This window comes from Gamsiella multidivaricata (assembly GCF_025024155.1).
Source record: "Gamsiella multidivaricata strain RSA 2152 chromosome Unknown BC939scaffold_87, whole genome shotgun sequence".
Taxonomy (NCBI): Eukaryota; Fungi; Mortierellomycota; class Mortierellomycetes; order Mortierellales; family Mortierellaceae; genus Gamsiella; species Gamsiella multidivaricata.
Window position 1 is genome coordinate 114,204 of NW_026251795.1, and position 25,800 is coordinate 140,003.

The following is a 25,800-nucleotide window of genomic DNA, read 5'->3' on the forward strand; positions in this document are numbered from 1 at the left end:
CTGTGCGTATGGGCGATAAAATATAAAAAATTCCGTGGATTCTTTAAAGAGATAGAGGAATCGATCCTGATTGGGCAAACAGGATGCGGGGTCTGTAGTCACTGGTCTCCTGCAGCCAACTTTAAAAAAAAGAAACCACTCTTCCCCGTACACCCTTTACCGCCCGGCGTCCATCCGCCCATGGTCTTCCGCCAGATCCTTCTTGGGGCACAGTTACAGTAAGCAAAAGAAAACAGCTCGATTGCTCTCGCATCATGCGTCTTCAAGCACTTCCCAGGGACTATCTCTCAGTGGCGGCCGGGATCCAAAATTTGAAATCCAACCAACAGCCTATACGGGCACAAGCCTCCCCCTAGCGCGCCCTGATAGATTGTATCCTGCTTCGGGACACACTGCCCCCAATCTGTTGGCGCAGCCCTTCATTATTTCCAGACTAAAACGCATTTATACAACAATACATTCTACATACACGACAACACGACACGACACGACACGACACAATCTATGCCGCCGATCTACAGCTTGAGCTCGCCATGTTTCTTGAGCAGCGGGCGGATATACTCCTCATACCCCTCGCATACCTCCTGCCTATTCAACGGCTCCGTCTGCGCCTTATCCCACAATCTCCTGTACGCGTCTCCGTCATTGGCACCCAAGGCAGAATTCAACAAGAAATCCGGATGATCAAACGCATCCACAAGTCCCACTGCATCATCCGCCAGGCTCGCCACCAAGATCTTCACCTGGGCCCTCAGTAACTGACACTGCACCGGTGACAGATACGCGTCCTCGGCGAAATCCGCCAAGTTCGTCTGGATCGTATGCAGTGCATGTAAATTCGAGAGCGTCTTCAAAACCGCGACCGACTCTGGCTTCGCACCTCGGTCCTCGTCCTCGGTCGGATGCTCGGCCTCTTGGATCGACTGCATGAACCAAAGGGCCATTACATACTGCGCGTGCGCATGCGAGATCCTGTAGCACTCAATATTGTGATCAGACCAGGCCTTGCCGATCGATGAATCTAATCCACCGCCCGCCTCTACAGCGTCACTCAACTCCATGGCAAGACGCGCACAGCGGTGCTCAAACGCCGCAAGCTGGATCTCGGGGCGCAACCAGTCCTCCAATTTGGTCACCGAGCAGGTCGATCTTGCAAAATGGTCTCGATTGAGAGCCGGAAGCAGGTACTTGGAATATGGTGTAACCTTCTCAGGATCCGCCCGTGCGATCTTGATTTCCTTGAGCAGATATCTCGCCATCTGCTGCGTGAGCACATAGTTATCGCCCTCATACGTGTTCGACGGCACGATCGCCGCGAAAAGGTGTGCCAGCCCCGAGAAATACGAGTAGCCGTGCCCACCCATCAGTTTACGGCACTCTTCCGTCCCTCCAGCGCCGATCGTGGTGCAGTAGGACTTGAGTGCCGAGGACATGGCGTGGACCTCAGCCAGGGCGTCAATGTTGCCCTTGGTGAGTCCTGTCATCAGGTTGATATACATGTTCATCATGACCGTACCGGCGGCAAAGAGCGCATAGGCCTGGGCAATCATGGGGAAGAGACGGTTCTGGACCATGGGGTAGTTGATCACCTGGGTCTCCAGCCCTGGGTTCAGATCGGCATCATTGCGCTGGGTCGGGTTGTTGAACTGGCGACGAATAGTCAGATAGCGTGTAGCGACGGTCGTGGCACGCGAGAGGTATTGGCCCATTTGTCGGATTAGGACCGATCTCAGCAGGACCATTGATCCATAAGATAGCTATCGATCGTGCGGAGGTACATGATTAGGGTTAGTCTATGCAGGTCAAATCTTACGTGACTGAAGCACCGTATGTACTGAGGCATATATTACCTTGGCATGGGGTGGTTTCGTGTAGACACCATCTCTCGAGACCTTTGAGAATCGCATCAGCATGTTCTCGCGAGGGATACGGTACTTTTTGAACCGGGCAACTAAAAGTCCAGATTGAAAAGCAATAAGTGGGCCAAGGTCAGCTCTTGTTTTTGCTTCTCCACCAAAGCATAATGTACTTGTGCACTTACAGCCGTTCTCCATTTTGTTGAACCCTCCGTATGCCTTGGGTCCAATGTCTCCGACTTCGATACCAGGAAAGGGCTTGTGGTCCTCCAGTGATCGAATAGGGACCACAAAGACATGAGCGCCGTAGTCTTTGCCATCAATAATCAGCTTGGCCTGAACGACCGCATGGGTACAAATGGCGCCCAGTCCTCCAATCCACCACTTGGCAGCCGTAAAGGTTGTGCTGTCGATCTCCCACTCGTCCGTCTCTCTGACGAAGGTCGCAGTGGTTTCGAGCCCAGAGAGGTTTGAACCGTGACCGAGCTCTGTTTGGGCATAGCAGCCGATGATCTGGTATTGTTCGGCGGGAGGAATCCATTTCTCGATCTGTTCGTCAGTTCCTTGAGAATTGATCACCGGGATGAATGCTACGACGACGATGTTTTCAGTGAGTAACTCTATCGTATGTCGCATTTTCTTTTTTCTTTTTTTAATAATATTGGAGCCCTTTACCTCCGTTGTGTAGCAAGAGCTGTCGATGACAAGAGCAAATGTGTGGAGTATGTGTGGAGTATGTGTGGGGTATGAAAATAAAAGACAGGCACAAGTGTTAGACTTAATTTCGCACGTACTTCACAAAATCCGTTCTAGGAAATGCCGTCCTTACAGGAATAGGATCATCGACAGCCTCGATCATGGTGGCAAAGTCCAAGTCGTTCAGTTCGTACTCCATCTTGATCTCCGCCAGTCGGGCAGACATGGCAATACCGCGCTTGACTGCGTCTGTGTGGTTCAGCCAGCCCCTGACAAGACAGTGAATGACAGGGACCAAAAAATAAAACTCTGTCAGTGAATAAAACCCACTTGACCAGTGGAATGACCCTCTGTATCCAGTACATATAGCGAAACATACCAGTCGTCCTTGTTAAAGACCGGCTCCTTGGCCAGTAGGCCGACAATGTATCGACGGTGCTCCACATTGGCGCGGCCGCCGTAGAGATAATCGGTCATGTCATTGACATCGAAGCTGGTCTTTGTCCTAGCATGGGCCAGGTCCTTCTTGTTTTGCGAATCCTCAGTCATGCTCCAATGATAAGAAGTCAGGACAAGTGGTCAAGTTAAAAAGTACACACGAAAGTGGGAAGTGGAATGAGATGAGAGAGTGAAAGACAAATGAAGTTTTTGCTGGGTCAAGATGTGAATCTCTGACCGGGATCTCTATTTGAGTCCTTTCTGCCCACAAACGAACCGATTGTCTTTGTGTTCTTGTGTTTCAACCCTCGGCTGGCCCCTCCTTCCAGGCACGGTACGCATGTGCATCTCTAGGCGAAATTGCGCTTTGCGCATCTATCACGGCTAGGAAGCTTGAGCAGCATTGGGCAGGTTTTTGTTTTGCGGCCACCGGTGGCAGGTCTGTAATTATGTCTGTCGGATCCGGTTGGCTTTATGGATTTCTTTGTCTTTTCGGTCCACCCTCCTACGTCCAACAAGAAAACAACAAAAGCAAAAACAAAAACAAAAAAAAAGCGAGCCGTTCTTGCGCCGCGTGTCAACCGTATGTTATGTCTAGCTACGAGATGTTGTTGGGCTAGCCTGCAGATCGATTTCTGGGAGGGCGAAGAACGACCAGTATCAAGCAAGGTCCGCAGAAACATTCAGCATTGCGGTGGGCGCACCGCCAATAAACGAAGCGCGTCTCAAAGCGCGTACTGGCGTCGACTGGAAATCCTATATTTCAGTACCATGGAAGACCATTGATGCAAAGCGCGTCGATGCATCTCGATACCTAGGAGTATCAAAGGGGTACCTGGTGGTGAGCTTTCAAGGCCTCTCTACCTGACATTTCAGAGCATGGTGACTGCCTAGAGGGCACCGTGGCTTGCTATAAGATCACTGCTACAAGCATCCTGTCTGCATCATTGCCTGCTTCTTCATCAACTGTGCCGACCGACTGCCAGCCCTCGCACTCGCCAGAAAGAGAAAAGAGAACCAACAACTCAGGACAGGCCTGTAACATTGCCCTCCGGAATAGAGCTATGGCTGACATCGACATTGACCGTTTGCTGGAAGTGGAGGCATCTGCCATTCAAAAGGATGCAGAGGTCGAGCGTATCATGGCCTGCTTCAAGCTGGACCCGTACGATATCCTGGAACTGGACGTCGGATGCGTAGAGAAGGACATTAAGATGGCATACCGCAAAAAGTCGTAAGTCCATGTCGTTCCAGGATCTATTTGCAGACTTATGACCATACTGAATTGGTGGATATCTTTGCCTTTCAGAGCATCACACCAGGCTGACAGGCATTGTATGCAACTGTCCTCTCTAGGCTGATGATCCATCCAGATAAGGTCAACCACCTCAAGGCCCGCGACGCATTCGATCTCCTAAAGAAAGCAGAGACAGATCTCATGGATCCTGCCAGGCGTTCCTTCCTGAACAGCATCATCGAAGAAGCCAAATTCGAGGTCAAGAAGGCCCAGCCTTTGAATATGGCCCCGACGGACCCCTTCTTCACCTCACCCGTCTACAAATCATTGGTCAAGCAAAAGACAAAGGATTTGCTGATCGAGGTCGAGCTGCGGAAGCGGAAGCTGATGAAGAAGGAGATGGAAGCTGAGGGTGAGCAGGCAAGGAAGCAGGACGAGGTCCTTTCTGAACGGAAACGGAAACAGGAGGCACAGAAGGTCTGGGAGGACTCGAGGGATGACCGTGTTCAGGGCTGGAGAAACTTCCAGGCGGGCAAGACTTCAGGCGGGAAGATCAAAAAGAAGAAGCCTTCGACGTTCCGGCCACCCAAGGCTGTCGCAGAGGATGCAACGCCCTACAGCAAGCGGCCGACGACGTCTTCTGCCACTGAAGGCTTTTAGACTGAACATGTATATACAATAATGTAAAAAAAATAAAAAAAATGAACGCGTAGTGATTACACAGTCTCTACATTCCTTGGTCTGCATGCAGCCACTCCTCTCTCTCTCACCTCCCCAAAACGCTGACACTTTCGGCTGTGTGTCTTGACCCCTTCTTCCGTCATCCACTACCACACTGACATTGCATCGGCTCCTGCCTACTCTGAACCCATCCCCCTTTTTCACTACAGAAGGAAAGCAAAGGTATGCGAATAAAAAAAGGAACCATACAGAGGAAGGCCCTTTCTCTATCAGAATCCCCTCCTCCTCTTCTTTTGGTTCTTCCTCCACCTTTGCCTTCTATACCCTCCCATGCACACATTGAGCCCATGGGATATATGAATCGTTTTTGAACTATACCCATATCATTGTCACCTTTATACCACATCTTCATTATTTTACAATGAAAGGCACTCTAACACTTGTAATGGCGATGGTTCTTGTGTCCAACTTTCGGACCACTATTGCCACCTGTCATCAGCGAGAACAAGGCGCTATGGAAACAGGAACCAAAGCCTCATCGATTCCCGGTATTCATAGTCCAATGGATGCCGGCCCTAGGAACAATTACCTCGCCAAGGTAGCCGTGCCAACCAGCGACCAAGACGCTGTTTTCGGATATGATGAACATGGGACAGACGGGTCGATCTTGCAACCCATCAGCACGGATCCACCAATTTCCATATTCGCAAACCGTGCGCACGTCGTAAGTCCAGCGCGAGTCCGTGCAAAGGACAGATCAAGGCCAATTCCGACCAACAAGTTTTATGGAAACCTGGTTCTTGGCGACTCACATGCTCCCATTTGGACACATCCCTACGGCCTGCGATGGGACAGCAATGGTGCTGACCAGCAAGGTCTCGCCATCTCCCACATCGATGACAACTTGAAGGCGTTCGGATCTGCAGAACCACCTTCTGAAGCCTCCAGGTATTATATCAATCCGTTTCTGGTCAGCATAGGCCTCTCTGCGATGGAGTTTGATGCGCAGCATGATATGACCGTGGGTGACTTTGGAGAGTTTGGATGTACGATGGTTCTCTCGCCTGCGAGTGGGAGGTCTAGCGGCGATGATCCGAAAGCATTTATTCGCGTGCCGATCGTCAGGGGCATGGCGTTTATTACGGGAGTGTACCAGGATTTGACACCGCGGATCTTTTCCAATATTCTAGTTCGGACATTAACCAAGGATCCTAGCTCGAGAAGCGATGGATGGGTCAAGTACAGGGTCTTGATCGAGGATGGAATCACCTGGTTACTGTATGCAAAGCCGGACAGAGCTGGGGATCCACCACTCCAGTTGGCGGTGCGAAGTCAAGGGCGGATCGAGGCGACGTCTGGCAAGTTTACAGGGCTGATTCAGATCGCTAAATTGCCTGTCGGGAACGAGGTGGACGCTGAGAATCTATATGAGCGCTCAGTTGGAGTGTACGCGACCAAAGGCGACCTTGTTGTCCAGAAGAAATATGTCAGCGGGTAAGTGAAAGAACAATGGTCTTCTTGGCTTCCGTGTCGGGTCGCTGAACACGGCTCAATCCACTGATCTGTCTTTTTTTGCCATGCGAATTTGGTGGCGCGTAATAGCACTTCTGGAGGATACAAGATCAACTGGGACCTGACCGGCAACACCAACCAGGAGTTCATCCACTTCACTCTTCCACACCAACGGCAAGTCCTTACAGACTCCATAAAGGCTACCTCGCTCATACTTCCTTCGACCACCAAGGGGAAGATGATTGCATACACCGGCTCAACCTGGCGTCTGCATGAGCCCAAGCGTCTTTCAGTCGGGTTCTTGCCTGAAGATTGGTCCAAATCTGTCACTGATGCTCAACTGGACAAGATTCGAAAACAAGCTGCGCAGGATGTCGATATGAACTTTGACCAGCAAACGAATCTGGACTCCATGTACTTTTCAGGCAAGGGGCTGGCCAAGTTTGCATTGCTTTGTCTAGTCGTCACAGACGTGCTTAAGGATAATGGACAATTGCAGCAGCAATGCTTGGACAAGTTGAAGCAATCGTTTGCGAGGTTCATGAATAACAAACAAATGTTTCCGCTGGTATATGACACGACCTGGAAGGGTCTTGTCAGCGTCCAGGGCCTTGAACATGGTGCCCTCTCCGACTTTGGCAACACCTGGTACAAGTAAGTGTGATGGTTTCCCCCGCTATAGGGTTTATAGGTGCGCTGCATGATATTTACCGTCGGTGCTGTGCTATCTTTCTCTTCCAATACTAGCGATCACCACTACCATTACGGTTACTTTATCCACGCCGCGGCCATTATCCGGCACTTGGATCCACAATGGAAAGCCAATGATCTCACCACGTTCGTCAACAGCCTGCTTCGAGATGTTGCCAATCCATCGACGCAGGACCCCTTCTTCCCAGTCTTCCGGTCCTTTGACTGGTTCATGGGGCACTCGTGGTCTCAGGGAATCTTTGCGTCTGCCGATGGCAAGGACGAGGAGTCGACATCCGAGGACATCAATCTCTACTATGCCATCGCACTCTGGGGCAAGGTCGCCAACCAGCCTGAGCTGGAGCAAATGGGCCAATTGATGCTCACGGTCGCGCGTAGGAGTATTCAGTCGTACTTTTTGCTGGAGGATGATAACGTGAACCATCCAAAGGTCTTTATCGGTAACAAGGTGACAGGTATCTTGTTTGAGAACAAGGTCGATCATGCAACCTACTTTTCTTCGCGCATCGGTAAGGAGCTTTTTTTTTTTTCCGTGTTCATATTCAACATTGGGATGGGCTTGCATATCTTTCTCTCTACAAAGACGTTGACAGTTGACGCTCGCTACGTTTCTCTTGTGTGTTTAGAATGCATCCAAGGCATCCAAATGATCCCTGCGACGCCCGCTTTGCCTTTAGTCCGTCGACGAGAGTTTGTGAGGCAGGAGTGGGACCAATTGCTCGCTGCACGGGTTGGACAGATCGAAGACGGGTGGAAGTCGATTTTGATGATGAATTATGCGATGCTAGATAAGAACGGGGCATGGAGCTACTTTGCTGGAGAGGGACCTGTACCACTGGACGATGGCATGACCAGGACATGGGCCTTGTTCTACGTCGCTTCTCAGCACCAGTAGGACGACTGCAGGAGTTTTTTTTATACTGCTTTCTTTGTTATGAAAATCAATTGGATGTTTTTCTATACTCCAAATTTTTCAATTTTTTTTTTTTTTTTTGGATCGATCAAATAAACAAACAACTACATATTGTTCAATTGCACTGGAAGACATTGGTTTTCATAATATTGTTCTCTTTATTTCAATTGCAACTGTAATGACACGCATGGCAAGCTACCGACAAAGGCCCGAAAAAAAATACCTATTGCAGCAGCGACAAGAAAAGACTGGTATGGTTAGATTCAAGTTGATTCAAATGATCAGAGTGAGACCTGAATGAGGAAGGGGTGTGAAGATCTTTTTTCCTCTTTCTTTGCTCATTCCATAACCAAGTGAGCGGCAGTCTTTGTGGGGTTGTTTGGTAGTTTTTGTCAGAAGTATAGGCAATAAGTGTTTGTCCGCATAGTATGCTCGGAACAGGTCTGTAAAATTTGCTTCATCATATGAAGACATGCCAATTGGAGAGATGGAAGAAAGAGAGAGAGAGAGGAAGGATACACGAAAGATCCATGGAATCCATGGGAAGGGGAAGAAGGGAGGAGGTGGGTAGGTTACCTTGAAGAGTGGGGAGGAGTGAGAGATCTGTTTTGTTTGTCGGTCGAGGGGTCCTTTTATATGAAGAATTTTTTTTTTTCATTGTCACAGGTCAGGTGATGGCCTTGCTGAGCGAGAGGGAGGCAGGCAAAAGAAGGAAAGGAAGGAAATGAATGAAGGAAAGCATCCATCCCTTTTTCCTTCACACACCATCGCTTCGTTATAAAAGAATAAAAAAAATAAAAAAATAAAAACATTCAACCACCACTTCGGCCGATGGAATTCTCTTCTCCTTTCTCTCTTCTTCACACCTCAAAAACAAATCTCATCTCCAAGATAGAACCCGCCGCCCCTCACGCCTTCCCCATTTGAGTCCTACACTCTTCTTCAAACCTCGCCCTTATATCGTGCCCTTCCGCTCCACCAACGCTTCCCCCCACCTACCCACCCTCACTTACCTCTCCGACACCGCAAGTGATGAGCACAGCAAAGCCTGGCTTGACAGTTCCCTTCAATCCCCCAGACTCTGCCCCAAAAACCCGCTCCCGAAAGCACCGTTCCAACAACAGCAGCAATTATAACCACAACTCCCATCATCCAAAGAAGCTGGAAAAGAGCCCCTCCTTCAACAGCAACTTGCAAAATGGATTAATCAACCCCTCCCAACCTGGCGCCAGCACCAGTGCCAGCGCCAGCAATGCCGATAACAGTGCCGTCAGCACCAGCGTTACCAACACCAGCGATGGAACCGGCATCCAGATGTCCCGCAGCGGATCTAGTAGTGGTCGACGTGATAGCTCCGCAGCCTCAGAGAATGACTCAGAAGCGACTACGGCAATGGTTTCCACACCGAAGACGACGGTCGAACGCTCGCGGGGTTCCCTCTCCAACCGAACCTCAGCCCATCGTCTCGCCGATCAAGGTTCATCCTCGAATCGAAGGGAGAACAGCAGCGCCGGCCCTGGCCGACCCTCGGGATCGTCAGGTCGTCTCTTTGACCCCAAGAGGGACCCCGTTCCTGTCGTCTCTTCCACCTCTACGCAGCAGCAGATGTACGCTCGCTCCGGTGGTCCGGCTGAAACCAGGAACCCTAATTTGAATTTCCGCAAGCAGCAGCAGAACCAACGGCTCTACAACCCTAACCAGCCGCAGCCGCAGTCAGTGCGTCAGGGTGGCGCGTCCTCGGCATCGGCGCCTTACCCTGCTGCGACCGCAGCAGCGCCCTCTCACCCGTCTTCGAAGCAGAGCTCAACCGTGTCGACATCGACTACGCCCTCGCCTATGGACGGGCTGGTCAAGCTGACCAAGGAAATCCAGCAGCTGGAAAAGAAGATGATGGAGAAGAGCAGCCGCAGGACATTGGATAGCGATGATGACCTGGAGAGCAGCTCTCGACAGAGCGGTAGCCTGTCCTGGACTCGACGCATCGACAACTCCAAAAGGTACAGTCCCTATACAAACACACTCAAACATAATCTTAGCCGTGCATATTTCTGGAATGACTCAACACAGCAAAGTATGACCTAAAACGGCGCTAGTTTGAAAAAAAAAAAAGAAGCCGACAAGGGTGGTGTAACAGCCATGGCCGCATGAGAAGGCGACAATGCGGCTCGAGCGCAATTCTTTCTTCTGTCTACCTCTACGCATAATACAAAGGATGGCGGGCGTAATGCTAATCATGCACTTTTACAATCCTTCTCTACTTCATTATCTCACAGGTTGGCAACAAAGTACCTCAAGCTGATGCAGCTGGATTTCAAATCCTCGCTCAAGCACGACATCGACACCAGATGTTGGAAGCTCGCCATTTATCCGTTGATCGAGACTTTTCGAGCGGCCTTGCGAAATTCGGAGCACACCGCTTCGAGCGACGGCCATTCTCTCTCGGAATCGGATGAGGACCATGCGGAGAACATCAGGCACTACTTCACAGAATTTATTGGATTCGCTCAAGAATTTTACGCGACGTTGAAGACGACTCTGCAGAATCTGGAGGCCAAGCACAGTACACCTAATGGTGGCCTATCCCGCATGACTCAGCCTCCTCGCTGGCACCGGTGCATTGGTATCATGGGCGATCTTGCACGCTATCGATGGCTGCACAAGCTGGACGATGAGGCGTCTCCACCCACGGACTGGTTGATTGTGGCCCGACGATTTTATCGAGAGGCCATTGAACTTGGACCGTGCAATGGCAAGATGTACAACCAGCTCGCTCTTTTGGCTGGTTGCCGTGGATTAGAATCATTGTATTACTACAGCAAAAGGTAAGAGCATTTTTTTCAATGCTGTGCTTGACATGCGATATCGTTATCTTTTGTGTTACAGAATAAGGTTTCTAAGCAACTCCACTTTTGCCATGTTCCATTTTGTTAGCTTGACTGTCAGGTCGTCGTTCATGAATGCGCGTGATACATTAACATCGTTCTTTGCAGCAAACGAACAGATCCGGAGCATGCAGAGTCTGTCCCTGAAGCAAAACTCCAAAGCTCGACAGGTCGCCCTGGCTCATGCGACGCTCGAGGATTGCGAGGGATCGTTTCTTATACTGCATGCCATGCTCTTCGAAAAGATCAACCTCGACAATTTTGAAAAGCGACTCAAGAACTTTTCGAAGCAACTCAAGGCTCTCCACACGCAGCGCAATCGCAGCGATATGGTCAAGGACCAGGAGATGCAGCCAACGCAGCCGACGCAGCCGAAGCGATGGGACGGATTTTACTTTATGCAGGCAGTTATCAACATTGCGGCAGTGTACGAGTTCAACTGGAGCGCCTCTGTGATTGCGAAGTCGAACACTGCCTTTGGATCCTTGGCGGACCATCTCGCGACAGTGGCGACACTTCCATACTCATCCAAGTTGCTTTTGTCGACTATGGAGCAGTCCATGCGGCGATATCTGACGAGCGTTGACAATATCAACAGCAAGGTGGCGTCCACACCGCTCGAAGAGCAGCAGGGCTGGCTTGTGTATTGCCATGTGATTCTGGTCTGGATGGCAGGACGACCCTTTGGATCTGGAAACGATATGGTCGTAAACTGGCGGATGATGGCAGACCATATGACCCTTCCGACATTCTGGACGACACTGACGACCTTTATGAACCACCACTGGAATCGATTGACGCCCTTTGAGCAGTCGGACATGCTTTCGGCCATTTCTGAGGAACTGACTGATAGTGCAGCAACGGATTCAAGTCATGGTCAAGGCCAGGATCAGGAAAAGTCGTTTTACAGGCTGTCTCTCCCTCCTCTAGGCCAAGAGTGGGAACTGCGAGGTCTTGCGTGGATGCCTGCTGCTCGATTCGGGCCGCAGATGTTCAAAGGACCGCAGCCAGCTTTGGACGATACGGAGTTGAAGGGTGACAGTCTTTGGAAACAGGAATCGCTCAAGGCTGAACATCTCTCGAAGCGTCTTGTGGAGCTGAGTCTTATTGCTGCCATGGTAGGTTAATCGCCTTTTGATCCATTGTCCTGCTTGAATTTGACACTTTATTTCAGCCCTTTTAACCTTGACTCCATTTTTTTTCTGCGATCTCCGTCCCGTAGCACATGAAGATAATCGAATTTGATTTCTGTGAGAATGCGTTCAAGATCTGCGACGAATATGCAGGAGAGGTCGAGAACGCAGCAGCAGCCGCCAACCAGCATCATTCAGGATTACCCGCCTTCGCCAGCACTGAGGAGTATTCGACGGATGATAATTTGATGCCATTATCGCACGCGAGCATCAGTCAGGATTCTGGAATCGAGGACGACGATGCGGCACTGTTCTCTTCGGATGGTACGGATTATTCGACTGCCGAGATTATGGAGCTCAAGTCGAAGCGCGATCTACTCAAGTCGCTGTTGAGCGACTCGAATGCGAGTGGGCGGAAGACCGTGTCTTTGGGCTCATTGCAGCGTGATTATCGAGCTAGACCTTCATCATCCTTAAGCGGCCATGGCCGGAAGAACAAGAACAGCGGTGGTGGTGGTCGAGGATACATGGATCGACGCAACTACCATGGACAAGGAGAGCAGCGAGTGTCGATTCAACGTGGGGCCATGGTCGGAGACAACTCGACACTTGTGATCGACACGAACTGTTTGGTCGCAGATTGGACGGTGATCCAGCGCGTGGTTGCGGCAGACAGATGGACGGTGATTATTCCATTAGCAGTAATCACAGAATTGGATGGACTCAAGAATAACCCTGCACCGTTGGGACCCTCTGCGGCTGCGGCGCTGAGTTATCTGGAAGGCTGCCTTGCAATGCGACCGAAGCTGCGGCGATTGAAGATCCAGACGAGCCGGGGGAACTATATGAACGATTTGAGCTTCCGAGTCGAGTCATTTAATTATGAGAAGCAGCAGCAGCAGCATCAGTCGCATCACAGGAGGGCTGCCTCTGGAGGCGGCGGTTCAGGGCTAGCAGGAACAGGAGCAGGATATGATGATCGCGAGGAGGAAAATTATGAGAGCGACGAAGAGATTATGCGGAATCACAATGTGGACGATTTCATTCTTGGGTTGTGTCTCTGGCATCAGGAAAATGGGTCTGTGTCGTCGTCGTCGTCGTCGTCGCTGTCATCGCCGATGATGGGGTCACCTTCTGCGGGACCGGGGATCTTCTTGGTGACGGACGATCGCAACTTGCGAGTGAAGGCCCGAGCGAGGAGTGTCGAGGTGCTGGGAAAGGATGACCTTGTGTGGATGACTGGCCATGGATCTGCACTGCGATGATATGAAATCGAGACAAGGACAAGGAACAACAAAGATGTCTACGCTACAGTCGCCCTCAGATACCCCTCTCTTTCCTATTTTTTTTTTTTTGTTTCCCTTCTCCCTCTCTCTTTCCCTCTTTTTTGTCTTCAATCGTTGATATTCCCACAAACCCTGCAGGGTTGTCAAGAGTTCATAATAATAAAGCTATATACAAAAAAAAAATAACGCTTCAGTCTTTTAATAATGCAATTAGGAGCTGGAGTAGCTGTTGTTCAGTGTATTCAGTTGGCCAAGAACTTGTTGCGATCCAAAATCTCGACGCCCCGCTTGTTCATATCCGTGTTCATGTTCACGTTCACATGGACTTTAGGCGGGATCCCCTCCTTGTGGAACGAAAATTGGGTCCGTTTGAAGATCTGGTCTTGTTCAAGGTTGTGGAAGTAGTAGCGCGAAGGCCTGTGCGCGTCCGAGGGGATCGGGCGGGGCGGGTACTGGAAGCTATAGAACTCCATTGGTAATATACATGTACTTGTGTCTTCCTCAGAAAGAAAAAAAAACGGTGGAGGAAGTGAAAAGAAGCTGGTACTGTACTGTTGTGAAGGACTGAGAAAATGGGTCAAAAAGTGGAAAAGAGGAAGGGGGGGGGGGTTTTCTTCAGAACCATTGATGATTTAATTCATGCCGTAGTTTGCAAACCAGAGATTCCCGAAATTTGGCTCCAATGGGTCTCTGTGCTATAGCTACCACTGGCCTCATCGGAAATGTTTCCCATACTAAGCGAGTGGAACCTTGCCAGTGGCCAAGAGAGCCCAAAGGTCCATACCGGCACAACTCTATCCCCGCCAATGGCAGTCTTGTAAAACTTTTTGGTGGCGTGCCAGAAACACGTTTTAGATATGACTAGCTCAAACAGCGGTGTGAACACTCTTCTGTCGTAAGTATTAATATAGTAGAGCGTAATCATGAAGAAAGGAAAATGAGGTTTCTAATGAAAGAACAAACAAAAAAAAATAATTGTGACTTATGACTGACTGAGCGAGATGGATAGTCGCGGTGCGGAGAGACTGGACTGCGGTACTTGATCCGAGCCATGTCTCGACATAGTTGACCCTCTCCGTTGGTGTCCATGCATGGTATTATGGCTGCCTCCTCCTGACTGCGACCCCCCTGAAGGCTGCTGTGATAGCGTTGGTACGGGAACGGGTCTCAGCACCGTGATCGCCGTTGGATTCACAGAGATCGATTTCGTCTTGTTGTCCGTCTTGTAAATGCCGACCAACCGGTCTGCTAACTCAAACATGTTGTTGCGCAACGAAATAATCACAAACTGCGCGTTCTTGGTCCGCTCCTTGATGTAATTCGCCACAATCGACACGTTCCTAAAGTCCAGTGCTGCATCAATCTCGTCCATCACATACAACGGCGTCGGCTTGAAGTGATGAAGCGCAAACACCAGCGCGAGCGAACTCAGTGTCTTTTCACCTCCTGAAAGATTAGAGATATTCTTCCAGCTCTTCTTAGGTGGCATCACACTGAAAATAATACCCTCCGAGAAAGGATCCAGACTGTCGACAAGCTCCAATTCTGCATTGCCTCCGAGCGTGATCATCTGGTACATCTCCTTCAGCCGCTGCGAAATAATCTGGAACCCTGCCATGAACTCGTCCAGTCGCCTCTTCCTCAGCTCGTCATAGGCCTTCTTGGCTTCCTCTCTCCGGATGGTCATCTCTTCCAAGTCCTTGGCCCTTGCCAGATATTCCTCCTCGCGCTTCTTGTATTCCTCCAAAACAGACAAGTTGGGTTTCGCGCTCGAGAGCTGGTGCTCCAGTTGCTGGATCTGCTGTTCAAGTGACTCCTTGTCTATCATCGCCAAATCCGTTTCTGAGAACTCTTGCAGCTCTGCAACGACCTCATCCTCGTCATAGTCAACCTCTTGAACTGTGAGTTGACTCCGAAGGTCCTTCCAATGCTTCATGCGACGATGGTGTTCCACAAGCGATTGCTTCAAATCATCGAGCTGATTCTTCATCTCCACCTCGGCTGTCCGGATCTTGTTGATCACCTTCATCTTCTCATCAAGCTCCTGTTTCATTTCTTCCATCTCCTCCTTCTTTTCCTCCATGATCTATTCGTATTCATGATGAACATAACATACAGTCAGAAATGCGATATTGTACCGTATGTATTGTACGCAGAGGCAATGATGATGATGAATGTTACCTGTTTGGCTTCCTCGGCCTTCTTACGAATGCCTGCAGCCTCTTGAGTCTTGACCTTGATCTCCTGTTCCAATTTTTGTAAATCCTCTGACACCTCCGCGAGTTCCTTCTCATGCTTTCCGATCTGCGTCCCGAGCTTGACCACATCCTTCTCAGCCTTGTTCTTGGTGACCCTGGTTTTTGTCATCCTATCGCCCAGCGCCTCAATTTGCTCTCGCAGTCCATCGACTTTGGACTTTTGCGCTCGGAGTTTGACACCACCAGCATCCAGGATCTTGTTCTGCAAATCCTTGATCTTTTCTTCGATTGCCTCCGCATTTTTCTTGATCGAGACCACCTCAGCACGGAGATCTGTCGCCTTTTTAGCCAGCTGCTTCATTTTGTTAATTTCCGCTGATTTTGGTTCAGCCTCGTTTCTCAGGACCTCGACTCGCTTCACTGACTCTGTGATCCGTTTCTGGTTAGCGTCCACATCCATCTTGAACATCGACAGCCGCATCTCCATTTTGGGGACATTAACCACGGTTGAGCTCAGCTCCCGCTCCAACGACAGCTTCTCCTGCTGGAAAAATCTGTACTCAGTTTCAGCTTGGTCACGCTCATGCTCCAGCTGTGCAATTGCCTCGGCCGTGTATTCCCCTGTTGAAAGGGTGGAGCTCATGGCGCCGCGCATAACACGGTTACCGCCTCCAGTCATTGTTCCTGACTTATCGATCAGCTGTCCATCCAGAGTAACGACCCTCCAGCGCTGTTTTCCGTATGCGATCCTGTTAGCCTGCCTCAAGTCCTCCGCGACCAGTGTATCCTGCATCACGCTGTAGAACGCCGGTGCGAATTTAGGGTCCGCTGGTCGAACGAGGTCAAACAAGCGGGGCACGTTCTCCGGGGTTTGAATGGGTCCCAGATTCCGCTTGGGCAATTGGTTCAGCAGGATCAAAGAGACGCGGCCGAGATTGTTCTTGCGGACAAATTCAACACACTGCTGGCCTACCTCAACATTGTCAACCACAATATTATCCAAAGCTGGACAAGCAGTCGAGATCGCCACATCATACTTGTCATCAATCGCGCCCAAATTACCCAGTCGACCCTGGATTCCGTTGATCTTTCCAAGGTCCCGTTGACGCATGAGGTTGTTCAGTACTGCCGAGCGCGACTGGGTTTTTTGCTGAGATGCACGTCCCTCCTCGGCACGGTTACGGGCAAGATTAGCCCTGTCTTTGAGAAGCGCTTCTCTCTGTATCATTTCCTAAGATTGAGAATCATTAAAAACAAGATTAGCGAGGGTGAGTTTATGCTTGAAATGCTCTAATGCTGCGACGACAACAAGTATCTTCTTTACCTTGATTTTTCGCTCCATGTCTGCGATTTGGCCTGAAGAAGCCCTGATGCTCTCCTGCAGCTCAACAATCTCGGACTCTTTGGAGGTCTGCGCCTTCTTGAGTGTTTGCAGGGCCTCGAGTGCATCCTCATAATTCAACCGCAAATTCTTGGCCTTCTCTTGCAAAAGATCATGCTCAGATTGTGCCATGTCGACCTCGCTCTGCTTCGCCACAATCTTGGCTGTCCAAGGTGCCAGTTCCTTCTGATGAACCTCAATCTGCTGTGAGAACTCCTCCGTTTTGCCTAGAGTATTCATGATATATATTAGCTTTGAAAACACGATGATGCCCTTGTATATTGAACGTGAGCCTGAAAGTAAGGTAGGAGATTTTCACCTTTAAGGCTCTGGCGAATATTTTCAAGTTCATCTTCAGCTGCCTCCAAATTTCTCTCCAGTTTCTCGAGCTCAGCTTGGTGCTTGACCAGATCTGCTTCATGGTTGCGGACCCAAGATTGGTTGTCTGCCAACGAGTGCTTGTCCTATACATGTTGCGATAAAATGGCGTGAGCGGATCAAATTAACACCCTGTGCAAGATGAACCCTCGGTAAGGACATCCAACTTACAGCTGCAAGGGCCTTTGAGGCCTTTTTCTCTTTGTTTTTCAAATGCTTCCTGTTCTCCTGCATTTGAACATCCTCACGATCGATCTTCACTAGTTGCTTAAGAATCTCGCTTGTTTCTTTATCGATTTTCTATTAAGACATTGATAGAAATTGAAGATCAATGTTTGTTTAGATAAGAGACATCAAACGAAGAAAACGAACCCGTTTCGATGCTTACTTCGTACTCCTTGACTCTGACGTTATGTTCATTTTCCAATGTCTGGATCTCCTCCCTTAGTCCCTTATGCTTGTTTTGATCTTCCTCCAACTTGGCCGTGAGTTGAGCCACCATCTTTTCCTCCTTGGCAGACTTTTTGCTGCATTCCCACAAATAAATCTGGTACAGCGCAGACTGCTTCACGGCCAGGTTGTTTTCGTTCTTCAGAAATGCCTCCGCCTCCCGTTTCTTTTCCTAAGACCGATGATGAAAATTATACATATTAGTATCAGTCCCATGTGCACGACTTGGAGCAACATCGTTCCAGCCAGTGGTTTTCATGCGATTAAAAATAATAATGGTAATTGCCGTACCTCGAGACTCTCCCTCTCCTTTTCGACATACTTGACCCTGGTCAGCCTCTCCGACCTCTCATCGTTAAGTGCCTCCAGCTCAACCGCGGACTTCTCAATCGTCTCCTTGTATGCTGAGGTTCCGATGATGTCCTCGAGATATTCCAGCAGACCATCCTCATGCTCGTTCTGTGCCTTGGCTTTCATCTGGGAAATGGACTCGACCTCGCCCTGCAAGATCAAGAATCGCTTGTGGTCCAGATCGATTCCTCGTCCCTTCAAGAGTGTCGTCACAGCGGTATAGGAGCTCAAGAAGTTGTTGATGAAGTATTTGCTAGAGTTGTTCTGGTACGCTTGACGAGCCACCACCAGGGTCGACCCTTGAACGCGCTCGAAATTGTCGGGTCCAGGCTACAATGGGTACAGAGAGGCAGGGTTTTCAGATGAGATTTGGATCCAAGAGCTGTAGGGACAAAGACGCTTGTCGCTTTCAGTACGAATAAGATGCGCCTTACCAAGTCCAAGATTTCGCAAAAATGAATTTCAACAGTACAGCTGTCGAGATCCTCGGCTCCAGACGAGTTGTGGATCAGCTCTGAAAGCTTGCCCTGGCGCATTTTGCTGGCTCTGTATCCAAAGACGAACAAAAGTGCGTCGATAACGTTACTTTTGCCGCTCCCATTAGGACCCACAATCGACGTAAAGGACTTGTGGAAGGGTCCAATTTCCTGACGACCGGCATATGACTTGAAGTTGATAAGGACCATCTTTTCGATCACGAGTCGAGGGACTATCTCCATGGTGGGATCCTTAATAGGCTCGGTCAAGGCAAGAGAGTTCCGCTTAGAGAGCGGAGATGATGGTCGAGAAGAGCTTGATGCATGCTGTTGTGGTGGCGCCAGCAAGTTTGAGGAAGTGGATTGTTGTGAAGAGGAAGTGAGCGCCGTATTTGCAGCATCAAGTGCTTCTATATCCTGGGCCGTAGTCGCAGAGGACCCTGAGTTGGAGTCTGTGCTTTGCTGCTGTTGCTGTAGGGGTGAGTCTTCGGGTGCGAGCTCTGGAGAGAGGGGAGGTGATGGGTTAGCTGATGTTGGTGTGCCCTCGTCTTGGTCCTGTTCCTGGCTGTGCTGTGGTGGCGATGTGCCCTCGTCGACTTGATCGTGCTCCATCTGGGATAGTCTTCCAAAAGCAGGGTCCTAAATGAAGCAGCGAGGCACTGATGATTCCCGTCCTTTGTTGCTGCCGAGCCGGTGTATGGGAAGGAAGGGAGGTTGTCGAGCGAGTGATGGGTTGTGCCTGGAAAGCAAGACGCGTTTGGGGCTGCCCTTTTTTGCCACGAAAAATACCCTTTTCACACAGAGGCTTGGTCGTATGGAACCGCCAGCCACCTTCACCTCAGTTAATGTGGTCACTTTCGCACCTTGACATCTCGACACCTTGACACCACACCTTTGCTCTTGCTACCTTCCATTCTCACTCCCTCGGAACTACCGACACCACCACACACTCCAGCATAGCAACAATACTCCCTCTGCTTGCTACTCCGCATCCATTTGAGCAATGGTTGAAAGCTTGCTGCACATTGTCGGGGCATGGGGTGCCTTTGGCATCATGGTCGCCGTAAGGATAAAAACCTTGTTTTTCTTTTTTCATTTCTTGAGAAATGCAGGGTCTTTTGGGGTATCCATGGGGATCCGTCCGTTCTGTCGATCATTTGAAGCTTGCTAATCTCCACCTTACTGTGTCTCCGATATGTAGATACTCCTCGGCTTCTCTGTATTCTTCACTCTATACTACTCTGATACGAGGGACCGAGAGCCCTTTGCCATGATCATCACCGTTCTGGCCCTTACTCTCTGTCTCTCCACCGTCGCCCTCTTCCCCGTTGACATTTTCTTGGTCTCCAAGACCCTGGACCCCTCCACAGGCCTCAGACGCGGATGGGCCACGGACGAAGCCATTGCTAGCATGCAATTAACTGTTAGGATCGTCTACTATGGTAAAGAGAGAGCTGTCGGCGTTTGTCTTGGACGGATCAGTTCTCAAAGTATGGTTTGCTTACCCCATTGTTTCCTCTCTCTTTATGCGGCTCTCTCCTCCGGTCCTGCTCCGTCCTATTAAACGCAACGATGACCACGTTGTAAATAAAAACAACGTCGGCTCAACTGCCCCACTCGATCGTCATCGATACTGCCGCCTTTACAGCTGCCTATGGTCTAATTGCAAGCTTCGTCTTTTTTTGGATCCCGCTCTCCTATTTCTACTTTGAGGAAATCGAAGAGGGCCAGACGGTGCGTCAAAGAATGATGGCTGCGTTCAAGTACACACTGTTCTTTGTCCTTGTCGCGGCCATCCTGCTCATTACAGGCATGTTTATGAAGCCCAACAAGCATGAGAACAAGGACCTGGATTGGCTTCGAAAGATGCTCGCTAACCTTGGTAAGCGAACCTGCTCTTTATTCTGCCTGTTGGAAATATGCAGAGGACTGTTGTGCTGTAGTTTAAAGTTGGCGAATATCGAGTTCTGGTCCTGGGCCGTCCGCTCATTTACACGTCATTTTTATGTTTCATATAACAACAAACGGGATGTCGAATCGCGCCAATGATACTCTCTAACCTACTCAGTTTATTTACTCGCGCATAGATGGCGGTGGTGCGCTTTCCTTTGTCGCTGGGGTGTTATCTCTGTTGGGGATGGGCGTCCTCATATGCTACGCGGTATGCAACCCTGCGTTCATTACAATAACCTGCTGCTCTCATCTCTCATGTCATGGAGCCGGCGTCTAATCATATGTATTGTGGGATATAGGCGCCTGGACTTTCCATATTGCCTATGCATATGCTAGGGGGCCTCAAGTCGACGCTTGCGGAAATGAATGAGACTAACAGGGAGCTGGCTGCCAACAGAGAGCAGCAGAACGCTATCTTGAATCGCTATCCTCAAGGAACCAACCGCCAGGTCTCGGAACGCGACCGACACGCCATCAGCGAGCTCTCGAGAGAAGAGCTGATTCTTGAGAATAGATCGAGGATCGTACAAGGCGTTCGGGACAGCTGGTTAAATAAGTGCCATTGGCTCGTCAGACCATTTGAGGTAGGCTATCCAACCTAGCTGCAAGGATTACATTGTATTGTTTCAAGCAACATATTACTCATTTATGGACATTTGAGCGTTTGCATAGATTGTTCTCGGACTTGCGGCAGCTACTCTTACTATGATCCTCATCGTATCTATTGCCATCACAACGTAAGTGCTGAAAAGCGAAAAAGTGGCGAGGATACTTCAGGTCAGCAAAATCCTTATCTTTTCTTCTTTTCTTCTTTTCTTTTTCCATATGCAGCATTGATAGCCTGACAAATGAAGAAGGGTGCGGCGCTCTATGCGGATACATTCCCACTCACGCAAATCTCCCCAACCCGCTCAACTACCTGTTCTTGGAGCTTTCACCCTTCTTCCCGGTGGATTACATTCTGATGATCATGATCATCCTCTACCTGTTCTTAGCCACCACAAAAGGTATCCTCACCATCGGTATCCGTTTGCTCTGGGTGAACCTGTACAAGATCCGCAGAGCTGCAACGCAACCTCAGGGTCTTTTGGCTGCCACCATGCTGCTGATGCTCAGTCTCGCAGGCATGTGCTACTCGCTGACCATGTCTGTCGCTCCTGACTACTCGATGTTTGGAAGCCAGCAATATGTAAGCTGCCCTATACTGCATCATCCTTCATTTTGATATCAAGATTGAGAATTAAGACCCACTGACACGCTTCGAATCATACGTGTGCCTTAGTGTAACCATACAATCCCAATTGGAGCTGGTGTACGAGACTGCAGCGACTACGCTGCCCTAATCATTCCTTGTCATGTGGGAGCGCCTGAGGGCCTCTGCACCCCTACCGTAACCTCAGCCATCATTTTGAAGATTATCTTGGGCACACCAGTCCTCGGCATCGCCTTTTATTACGCACAGTGGCTCTTCCTCTTGACATTTATTGTTGCCTTGGTCTTCAACCTGGTCCAGGGCTGCAGACATGGTTTTGGTGTCGACCCTGTTCACGAGGATTCCGAGGACTTGGACGATATCGAGTCCAGAGGGTTACTCAGTGCTATTGGAGCAATGAGTGCAGATGGCGGAAGGAGGAGAGCTGGAAGGAGAGGACTTTTGATCCCAGGCGCTAGCTATGGCTCGATCCAGACCACGGGCTTGGGAGCAGGACCAGGCGCGACGCCCATAGCGACCTCTGAGGGCAATAGTGTTACTAATCCATGATGACATAAGATATCATGTTACTTTGAGTAGGGCAAAGTTTAGCGACAATGTTAATAATATAATAATCAACGAAAAAAAAACGCCAGAAGCCAGATTTTTGCTACGCGGCTGGTGAACCCGCAGCGCAATCATCCTGCACGGTCTACTACTGCAGACAACACACCATTTTACGGTCCGTGGGCTTCCAGTGTCATTTATGACAGTGGCGCGCTTTTAGAAGACGTCCTCACCTGTACTTGCAAACGAGACCATATTTGAGAACGAAATGGGGTTCAGGCAGCAATAGCGCTTGGGAAAAATACCATTCATCTCAATTAAAGAGTTGTAGGTTTGTCGTGTGTATCAGTTGCTGCTGTGCTTTGCTCTCAGTAGGTGTTCGCGCCCCGTAAGCTTCCAGAAATGTATGGTGCACTTCTCACTTGCACCTTCACTACGAACTATGGCGCGGTTCGTGACAATCCTCCCTCTCAGGAGCGACCTCCGGACGCGACGGAAACGGGACCTGGTTTCGTAGGGTACTGGCGGTGGAAGTCAGCGATGAGCTCATTGCAATGAGTGAGGTAAGCAGCAGGTTCCCATGAGCGCTCATCGGCCGTGCAGTCCTTCCAATCAACATAGTACTGCAGTTTACGGTATCGCACTCTCGAATCCAGAATAGCCTCAACTTCGTACTCAATTTGACCCTCAACTTCAATAGGTGGTGGGGCCGGTGCTTGACTACCCGGAATGGTGTTGTCACGGAAAGGCTCGAGCAATGAGACATGGAAAACAGGATGGATGCGAGACATCTGTGCAGGCAACTCGAGCCGGAATGAGCGAGTTCCGACGGGACTGAGAATCCTGAAAGGGCCGGGCTTTCGGTAGTCAAACTTTTCAGACGGTCGCGTGGTCTTGATATTGCTGCAAACGGTCAAATCAGGTGGAAGTGGATCTAGGGTGGAAAGGAGGCTTTATTCGTATCAATGCTGCTGTCTAGTTCTACGTGTGGATGGGGTTTATATAAACTGGCTGGATAGATAGCAACAGTGTTCTAGAAAGTCGTAGAAAGATGGGCGAAGCGCTGATGACATCATAATGCACTTAACCGAGCATAAACCTGTTGCATCCTTCCCGTTTTGAAAAAAAAAGTCTACTTTTTGTTATTGATTTTGAACTCTGCCAAGGCCTCCTTGGCATTGGTGAGTGCTGATCTTGGTTCCCATGTAGCGTCCTCCAGGGGGTATCCCTTCCATTGTACGAGCCACTTTGGTGTCTTACCGAACACCTTATAATCGAGAATGCGTTCGACTTCGTACTCTTCCATGCCATCAATGAGCTCCGGTGGCGGTCGAGGCGGAGTGCGGTCTCCATATTCCGGCGGTGATTCAACATGTAATCGCAATAGATCAGCATTGAAGACGGGGTGCTGACGCATGGAAGGCGGTAGGTCGAGCTTAAATGCGTTATCGTTCACCTGTTCGACGATCTTGTACGGGCCAATGAATTTGGGTTCCAGCTTCTTGGAGGGCCGGTTAGAGTGCGCTGCGACAGAAAGGTGCTCAGTGCTCAGGAGGACCATGTCGCCGACAGCAAATGGTACTTGTCTGCGTGATTTATCCGCTTGCTGCTTTTGCCGATTCTGTGCTTCAATGATTGCATCCCGGGCCTGAGCAAGTGCTGTTGCTTGGGACGCGACGAAGTCCGAGACTGATGGCGCGTTGGTGGCGGTGGGTTTCATTAGTGATGCCGGAACGAGAGGATGGTGTCCGTAGTTAAGGAAAAAGGGCGAAAATCCAGTTGTCGGGTTCATCGAATTGTTATAAGCGAATTCCATCATCGGTAGAAAGAGGTCCCAGTCCTTCTGGTGGTAAGAGATATACGACCGCAGCATCTCCTCTAGAGTCCTGTTGGCTCGCTCGGTTTGGCCATCCGATTGAGGGTGGTATGCAGTCGACATGTTCAGCTTGGTTCCCATCAGCTTCATTAGCGCTGTCCAAAATTTTCCTGTGAAACGGGAGTCGCGGTCGGAGATGATTGTACGTGGCATGCCATGCAGTCTGAATACTTGGTCGAAGAAGAGGCGAGCTACGTCTGAGGCGGAATCCGTGGTACGACTGGCGCAGAAGTGAACCTGCTTTGATAATTTGTCCACAAATACGGTGACTGCATCGAAAGAGCGGGCTGTCCTGGGTAGAGATACGATAAAGTCCATTGACACGGTGTCCCATCGCTGGCTAGGAATATCGAGAGACTTGAATAGCCCTGCTGGGTGCTGTAGTAGGGGTTTATTGCGTTGGCACTGCTCGCATGATTTGATGTAAGCCTTAATGTCCCGCGCCATCCGTGGCCAGAAGAATGTCCGTCGCATATGCTCGTATGTTTTGTCGAATCCAAGGTGACCGGCCATTGGAGAGTCATGGGAGTCGTGAAAAAGTTGCGAGCGGAGATCAGCATCTTTAGGGATACAAAGTCGTTGTGTGCCATTGTCATTGATCCAAAGTAGGTCGTCCGCAATAAAGTAGCGGTCAGATGGACTTGCCTTGCGGCAGCGTTCATAAATTGGTCCCAGAGCGGAGTCTGTAGTATAACAATCCATCAGGCGCTGCCGTAATCCTGTGTCCATGCTTATATTCAGAGAGTTGAGCTGGCCGCTGCTAGGATCCCCAGCCTTGTGATCGGGTCTTCTGGAAAGCGCATCAGGAACAATATTGTCCTTGCCTCGTTTGAACTTGAAAACAAAGTCGTATTCTTGGAGTAGCTCCATCCATCTCGCCTGTCGGCGAGTTAGATTCGGTTGAGTAGGGAAATGCTGTAGGGTCGCGTGGTCTGTATAAACGATGAAGTGCGAGCCATCCAGGTAGTATCGCCAGGTCTTAAGAGCGTGTACTACGGCCAATAGTTCCTGCTCGTGTGTGGGGTAGTTCCGTTCCGCAGGACTCAACTTTCGAGACGTGAATGCAACGGGTCTAGATCCGCCGTTGTGGTCCGTCTGAAACAGGACAGCGCCGATGGCAAAGCCAGAGGCGTCAGTTTCGACAGCTGTGGAGAGGGCTGGATCAAAGATACGGAGGACTGGGGCTGTGGTCACCGCTTTCTTTAGAGTATCGAAAGCATCCTGTTGGGGTTTGTCCCAAGTAAAAGGTGTCGTTGAGCCTAGCAGAGCGGTGAGAGGAAGGGCAATATCTGCGTAGTGGTCAATGTATTGGTGATAAAAGTTTGTTAAACCAAGGAACTGCATGACGTGACGCTGGGTAGTAGGAACTGGCCATTCTCTGATTGCCTTGACGAGTCCTGCGTTGGTCTTAAGTCCGTCCTTTGATATGACATGACCCAGGAATTCCGTTTCGTCCTGCATGAAGGAGCACTTGGATAGCTTGCAGTAGAGGCCTGCTTCACGCAGGAGAGAAAGCACTTGCCGGACGTGCTGTAGATGTTCCTTCTCGTTGTCGGAGTAAATCAGTATATCGTCTAGGTAGACCACGACACATATGTCCAAGACAGGGTCCAGTACATTGCGCATCATGTTG

At 49.9% G+C, this 25,800-nt stretch overlaps 8 protein-coding genes across 8 annotated transcripts; 6 read left to right on the top strand and 2 right to left on the bottom strand.

Annotated features, from left to right (window-relative positions):
* Positions 1-414: 414 nt before the first annotated feature.
* On the bottom strand, positions 415-3,437 carry BC939DRAFT_465113 (acyl-CoA dehydrogenase/oxidase). Its single transcript, XM_051557461.1, has 6 exons — positions 2,932-3,437; positions 2,686-2,821; positions 2,532-2,550; positions 2,042-2,446; positions 1,851-1,951; positions 415-1,757 (listed from the first exon to the last, which is right to left on the bottom strand). Exons 1-6 carry the CDS (start codon positions 3,099-3,101, stop codon positions 516-518), a joined length of 2,073 nt encoding a protein of 690 aa, XP_051407788.1. The 5' UTR covers positions 3,102-3,437; the 3' UTR covers positions 415-515.
* A 511-nt stretch (positions 3,438-3,948) lies between these two features.
* Positions 3,949-4,979, top strand: BC939DRAFT_465115 (uncharacterized protein). Its single transcript, XM_051557462.1, has 2 exons — positions 3,949-4,224; positions 4,347-4,979. Exons 1-2 carry the CDS (start codon positions 4,055-4,057, stop codon positions 4,885-4,887), a joined length of 711 nt encoding a protein of 236 aa, XP_051407789.1. The 5' UTR covers positions 3,949-4,054; the 3' UTR covers positions 4,888-4,979.
* A 491-nt stretch (positions 4,980-5,470) lies between these two features.
* Positions 5,471-8,026, top strand: BC939DRAFT_402323 (putative endo-1,3(4)-beta-glucanase 2; the record flags this gene model as incomplete). The annotated part of the gene is made up of 4 exons (XM_051552669.1): positions 5,471-6,402; positions 6,511-7,074; positions 7,168-7,640; positions 7,758-8,026. The coding sequence occupies 4 exons, from the start codon at positions 5,471-5,473 to the stop codon at positions 8,024-8,026; spliced, it is 2,238 nt and encodes a 745-aa protein (XP_051407790.1).
* A 760-nt stretch (positions 8,027-8,786) lies between these two features.
* BC939DRAFT_317252 (uncharacterized protein) lies at positions 8,787-10,216 on the top strand. Its single transcript, XM_051551502.1, has one exon. It carries the CDS (start codon positions 9,077-9,079, stop codon positions 10,124-10,126), a length of 1,050 nt encoding a protein of 349 aa, XP_051407791.1. The 5' UTR covers positions 8,787-9,076; the 3' UTR covers positions 10,127-10,216.
* A 470-nt stretch (positions 10,217-10,686) lies between these two features.
* Positions 10,687-13,525, top strand: BC939DRAFT_317247 (PIN domain-containing protein). The gene is made up of 3 exons (XM_051551501.1): positions 10,687-10,848; positions 11,035-12,044; positions 12,149-13,525. The coding sequence occupies exons 2-3, from the start codon at positions 11,055-11,057 to the stop codon at positions 13,322-13,324; spliced, it is 2,166 nt and encodes a 721-aa protein (XP_051407792.1). The 5' UTR covers positions 10,687-10,848; positions 11,035-11,054; the 3' UTR covers positions 13,325-13,525.
* A 375-nt stretch (positions 13,526-13,900) lies between these two features.
* Positions 13,901-16,810, bottom strand: BC939DRAFT_317273 (uncharacterized protein). Its single transcript, XM_051551503.1, has 3 exons — positions 15,527-16,810; positions 14,339-15,431; positions 13,901-14,206 (listed from the first exon to the last, which is right to left on the bottom strand). The coding sequence occupies exons 1-3, from the start codon at positions 16,769-16,771 to the stop codon at positions 13,983-13,985; spliced, it is 2,562 nt and encodes an 853-aa protein (XP_051407793.1). The 5' UTR covers positions 16,772-16,810; the 3' UTR covers positions 13,901-13,982.
* Positions 16,811-19,345: 2,535 nt separating this feature from the next.
* BC939DRAFT_317403 (uncharacterized protein) lies at positions 19,346-20,234 on the top strand. The gene is made up of 2 exons (XM_051551504.1): positions 19,346-19,642; positions 19,781-20,234. The coding sequence occupies exons 1-2, from the start codon at positions 19,583-19,585 to the stop codon at positions 20,141-20,143; spliced, it is 423 nt and encodes a 140-aa protein (XP_051407794.1). The 5' UTR covers positions 19,346-19,582; the 3' UTR covers positions 20,144-20,234.
* A 1,262-nt stretch (positions 20,235-21,496) lies between these two features.
* BC939DRAFT_385624 (uncharacterized protein) lies at positions 21,497-22,039 on the top strand (the record flags this gene model as incomplete). The annotated part of the gene is made up of 2 exons (XM_051551812.1): positions 21,497-21,721; positions 21,815-22,039. Coding segments are annotated over 2 exons (450 nt in total), but the record flags the coding sequence as incomplete, so codon positions are not given.
* Positions 22,040-25,800: the final 3,761 nt, after the last annotated feature.

What these genes read in the sequence shown, in the direction of transcription:
- BC939DRAFT_317247 (XM_051551501.1), top strand. Translation starts at nt 11,055, where the DNA reads ATGCAGAGTCTGTCCCTGAAGCAAAACTCCAAAGCTCGACAGGTCGCC. An exon ending in TGAGTCTTATTGCTGCCATG is followed by an intron (nt 12,045 to 12,148) that starts GTAGGTTAATCG and finishes TCCGTCCCGTAG; the next exon opens with CACATGAAGATAATCGAATT.
- BC939DRAFT_465113 (XM_051557461.1), bottom strand. Translation starts at nt 3,101, where the DNA reads ATGACTGAGGATTCGCAAAACAAGAAGGACCTGGCCCATGCTAGGACA. An exon ending in GTCTTTAACAAGGACGACTG is followed by an intron (nt 2,822 to 2,931) that starts GTATGTTTCGCT and finishes CTGTCTTGTCAG; the next exon opens with GGGCTGGCTGAACCACACAG. An exon ending in CGAAACCACCCCATGCCAAG is followed by an intron (nt 1,758 to 1,850) that starts GTAATATATGCC and finishes CACGATCGATAG; the next exon opens with CTATCTTATGGATCAATGGT.
- BC939DRAFT_317273 (XM_051551503.1), bottom strand. Translation starts at nt 16,771, where the DNA reads ATGATACAGAGAGAAGCGCTTCTCAAAGACAGGGCTAATCTTGCCCGT. An exon ending in AGGCCGAGGAAGCCAAACAG is followed by an intron (nt 15,432 to 15,526) that starts GTAACATTCATC and finishes GAATACGAATAG; the next exon opens with ATCATGGAGGAAAAGAAGGA. An exon ending in GCGACTATCCATCTCGCTCA is followed by an intron (nt 14,207 to 14,338) that starts GTCAGTCATAAG and finishes TGTTTGAGCTAG; the next exon opens with TCATATCTAAAACGTGTTTC.
- BC939DRAFT_317252 (XM_051551502.1), top strand. Translation starts at nt 9,077, where the DNA reads ATGAGCACAGCAAAGCCTGGCTTGACAGTTCCCTTCAATCCCCCAGAC.
- BC939DRAFT_465115 (XM_051557462.1), top strand. Translation starts at nt 4,055, where the DNA reads ATGGCTGACATCGACATTGACCGTTTGCTGGAAGTGGAGGCATCTGCC. An exon ending in ATGGCATACCGCAAAAAGTC is followed by an intron (nt 4,225 to 4,346) that starts GTAAGTCCATGT and finishes TGTCCTCTCTAG; the next exon opens with GCTGATGATCCATCCAGATA.
- BC939DRAFT_317403 (XM_051551504.1), top strand. Translation starts at nt 19,583, where the DNA reads ATGGTTGAAAGCTTGCTGCACATTGTCGGGGCATGGGGTGCCTTTGGC. An exon ending in CCTTTGGCATCATGGTCGCC is followed by an intron (nt 19,643 to 19,780) that starts GTAAGGATAAAA and finishes TCCGATATGTAG; the next exon opens with ATACTCCTCGGCTTCTCTGT.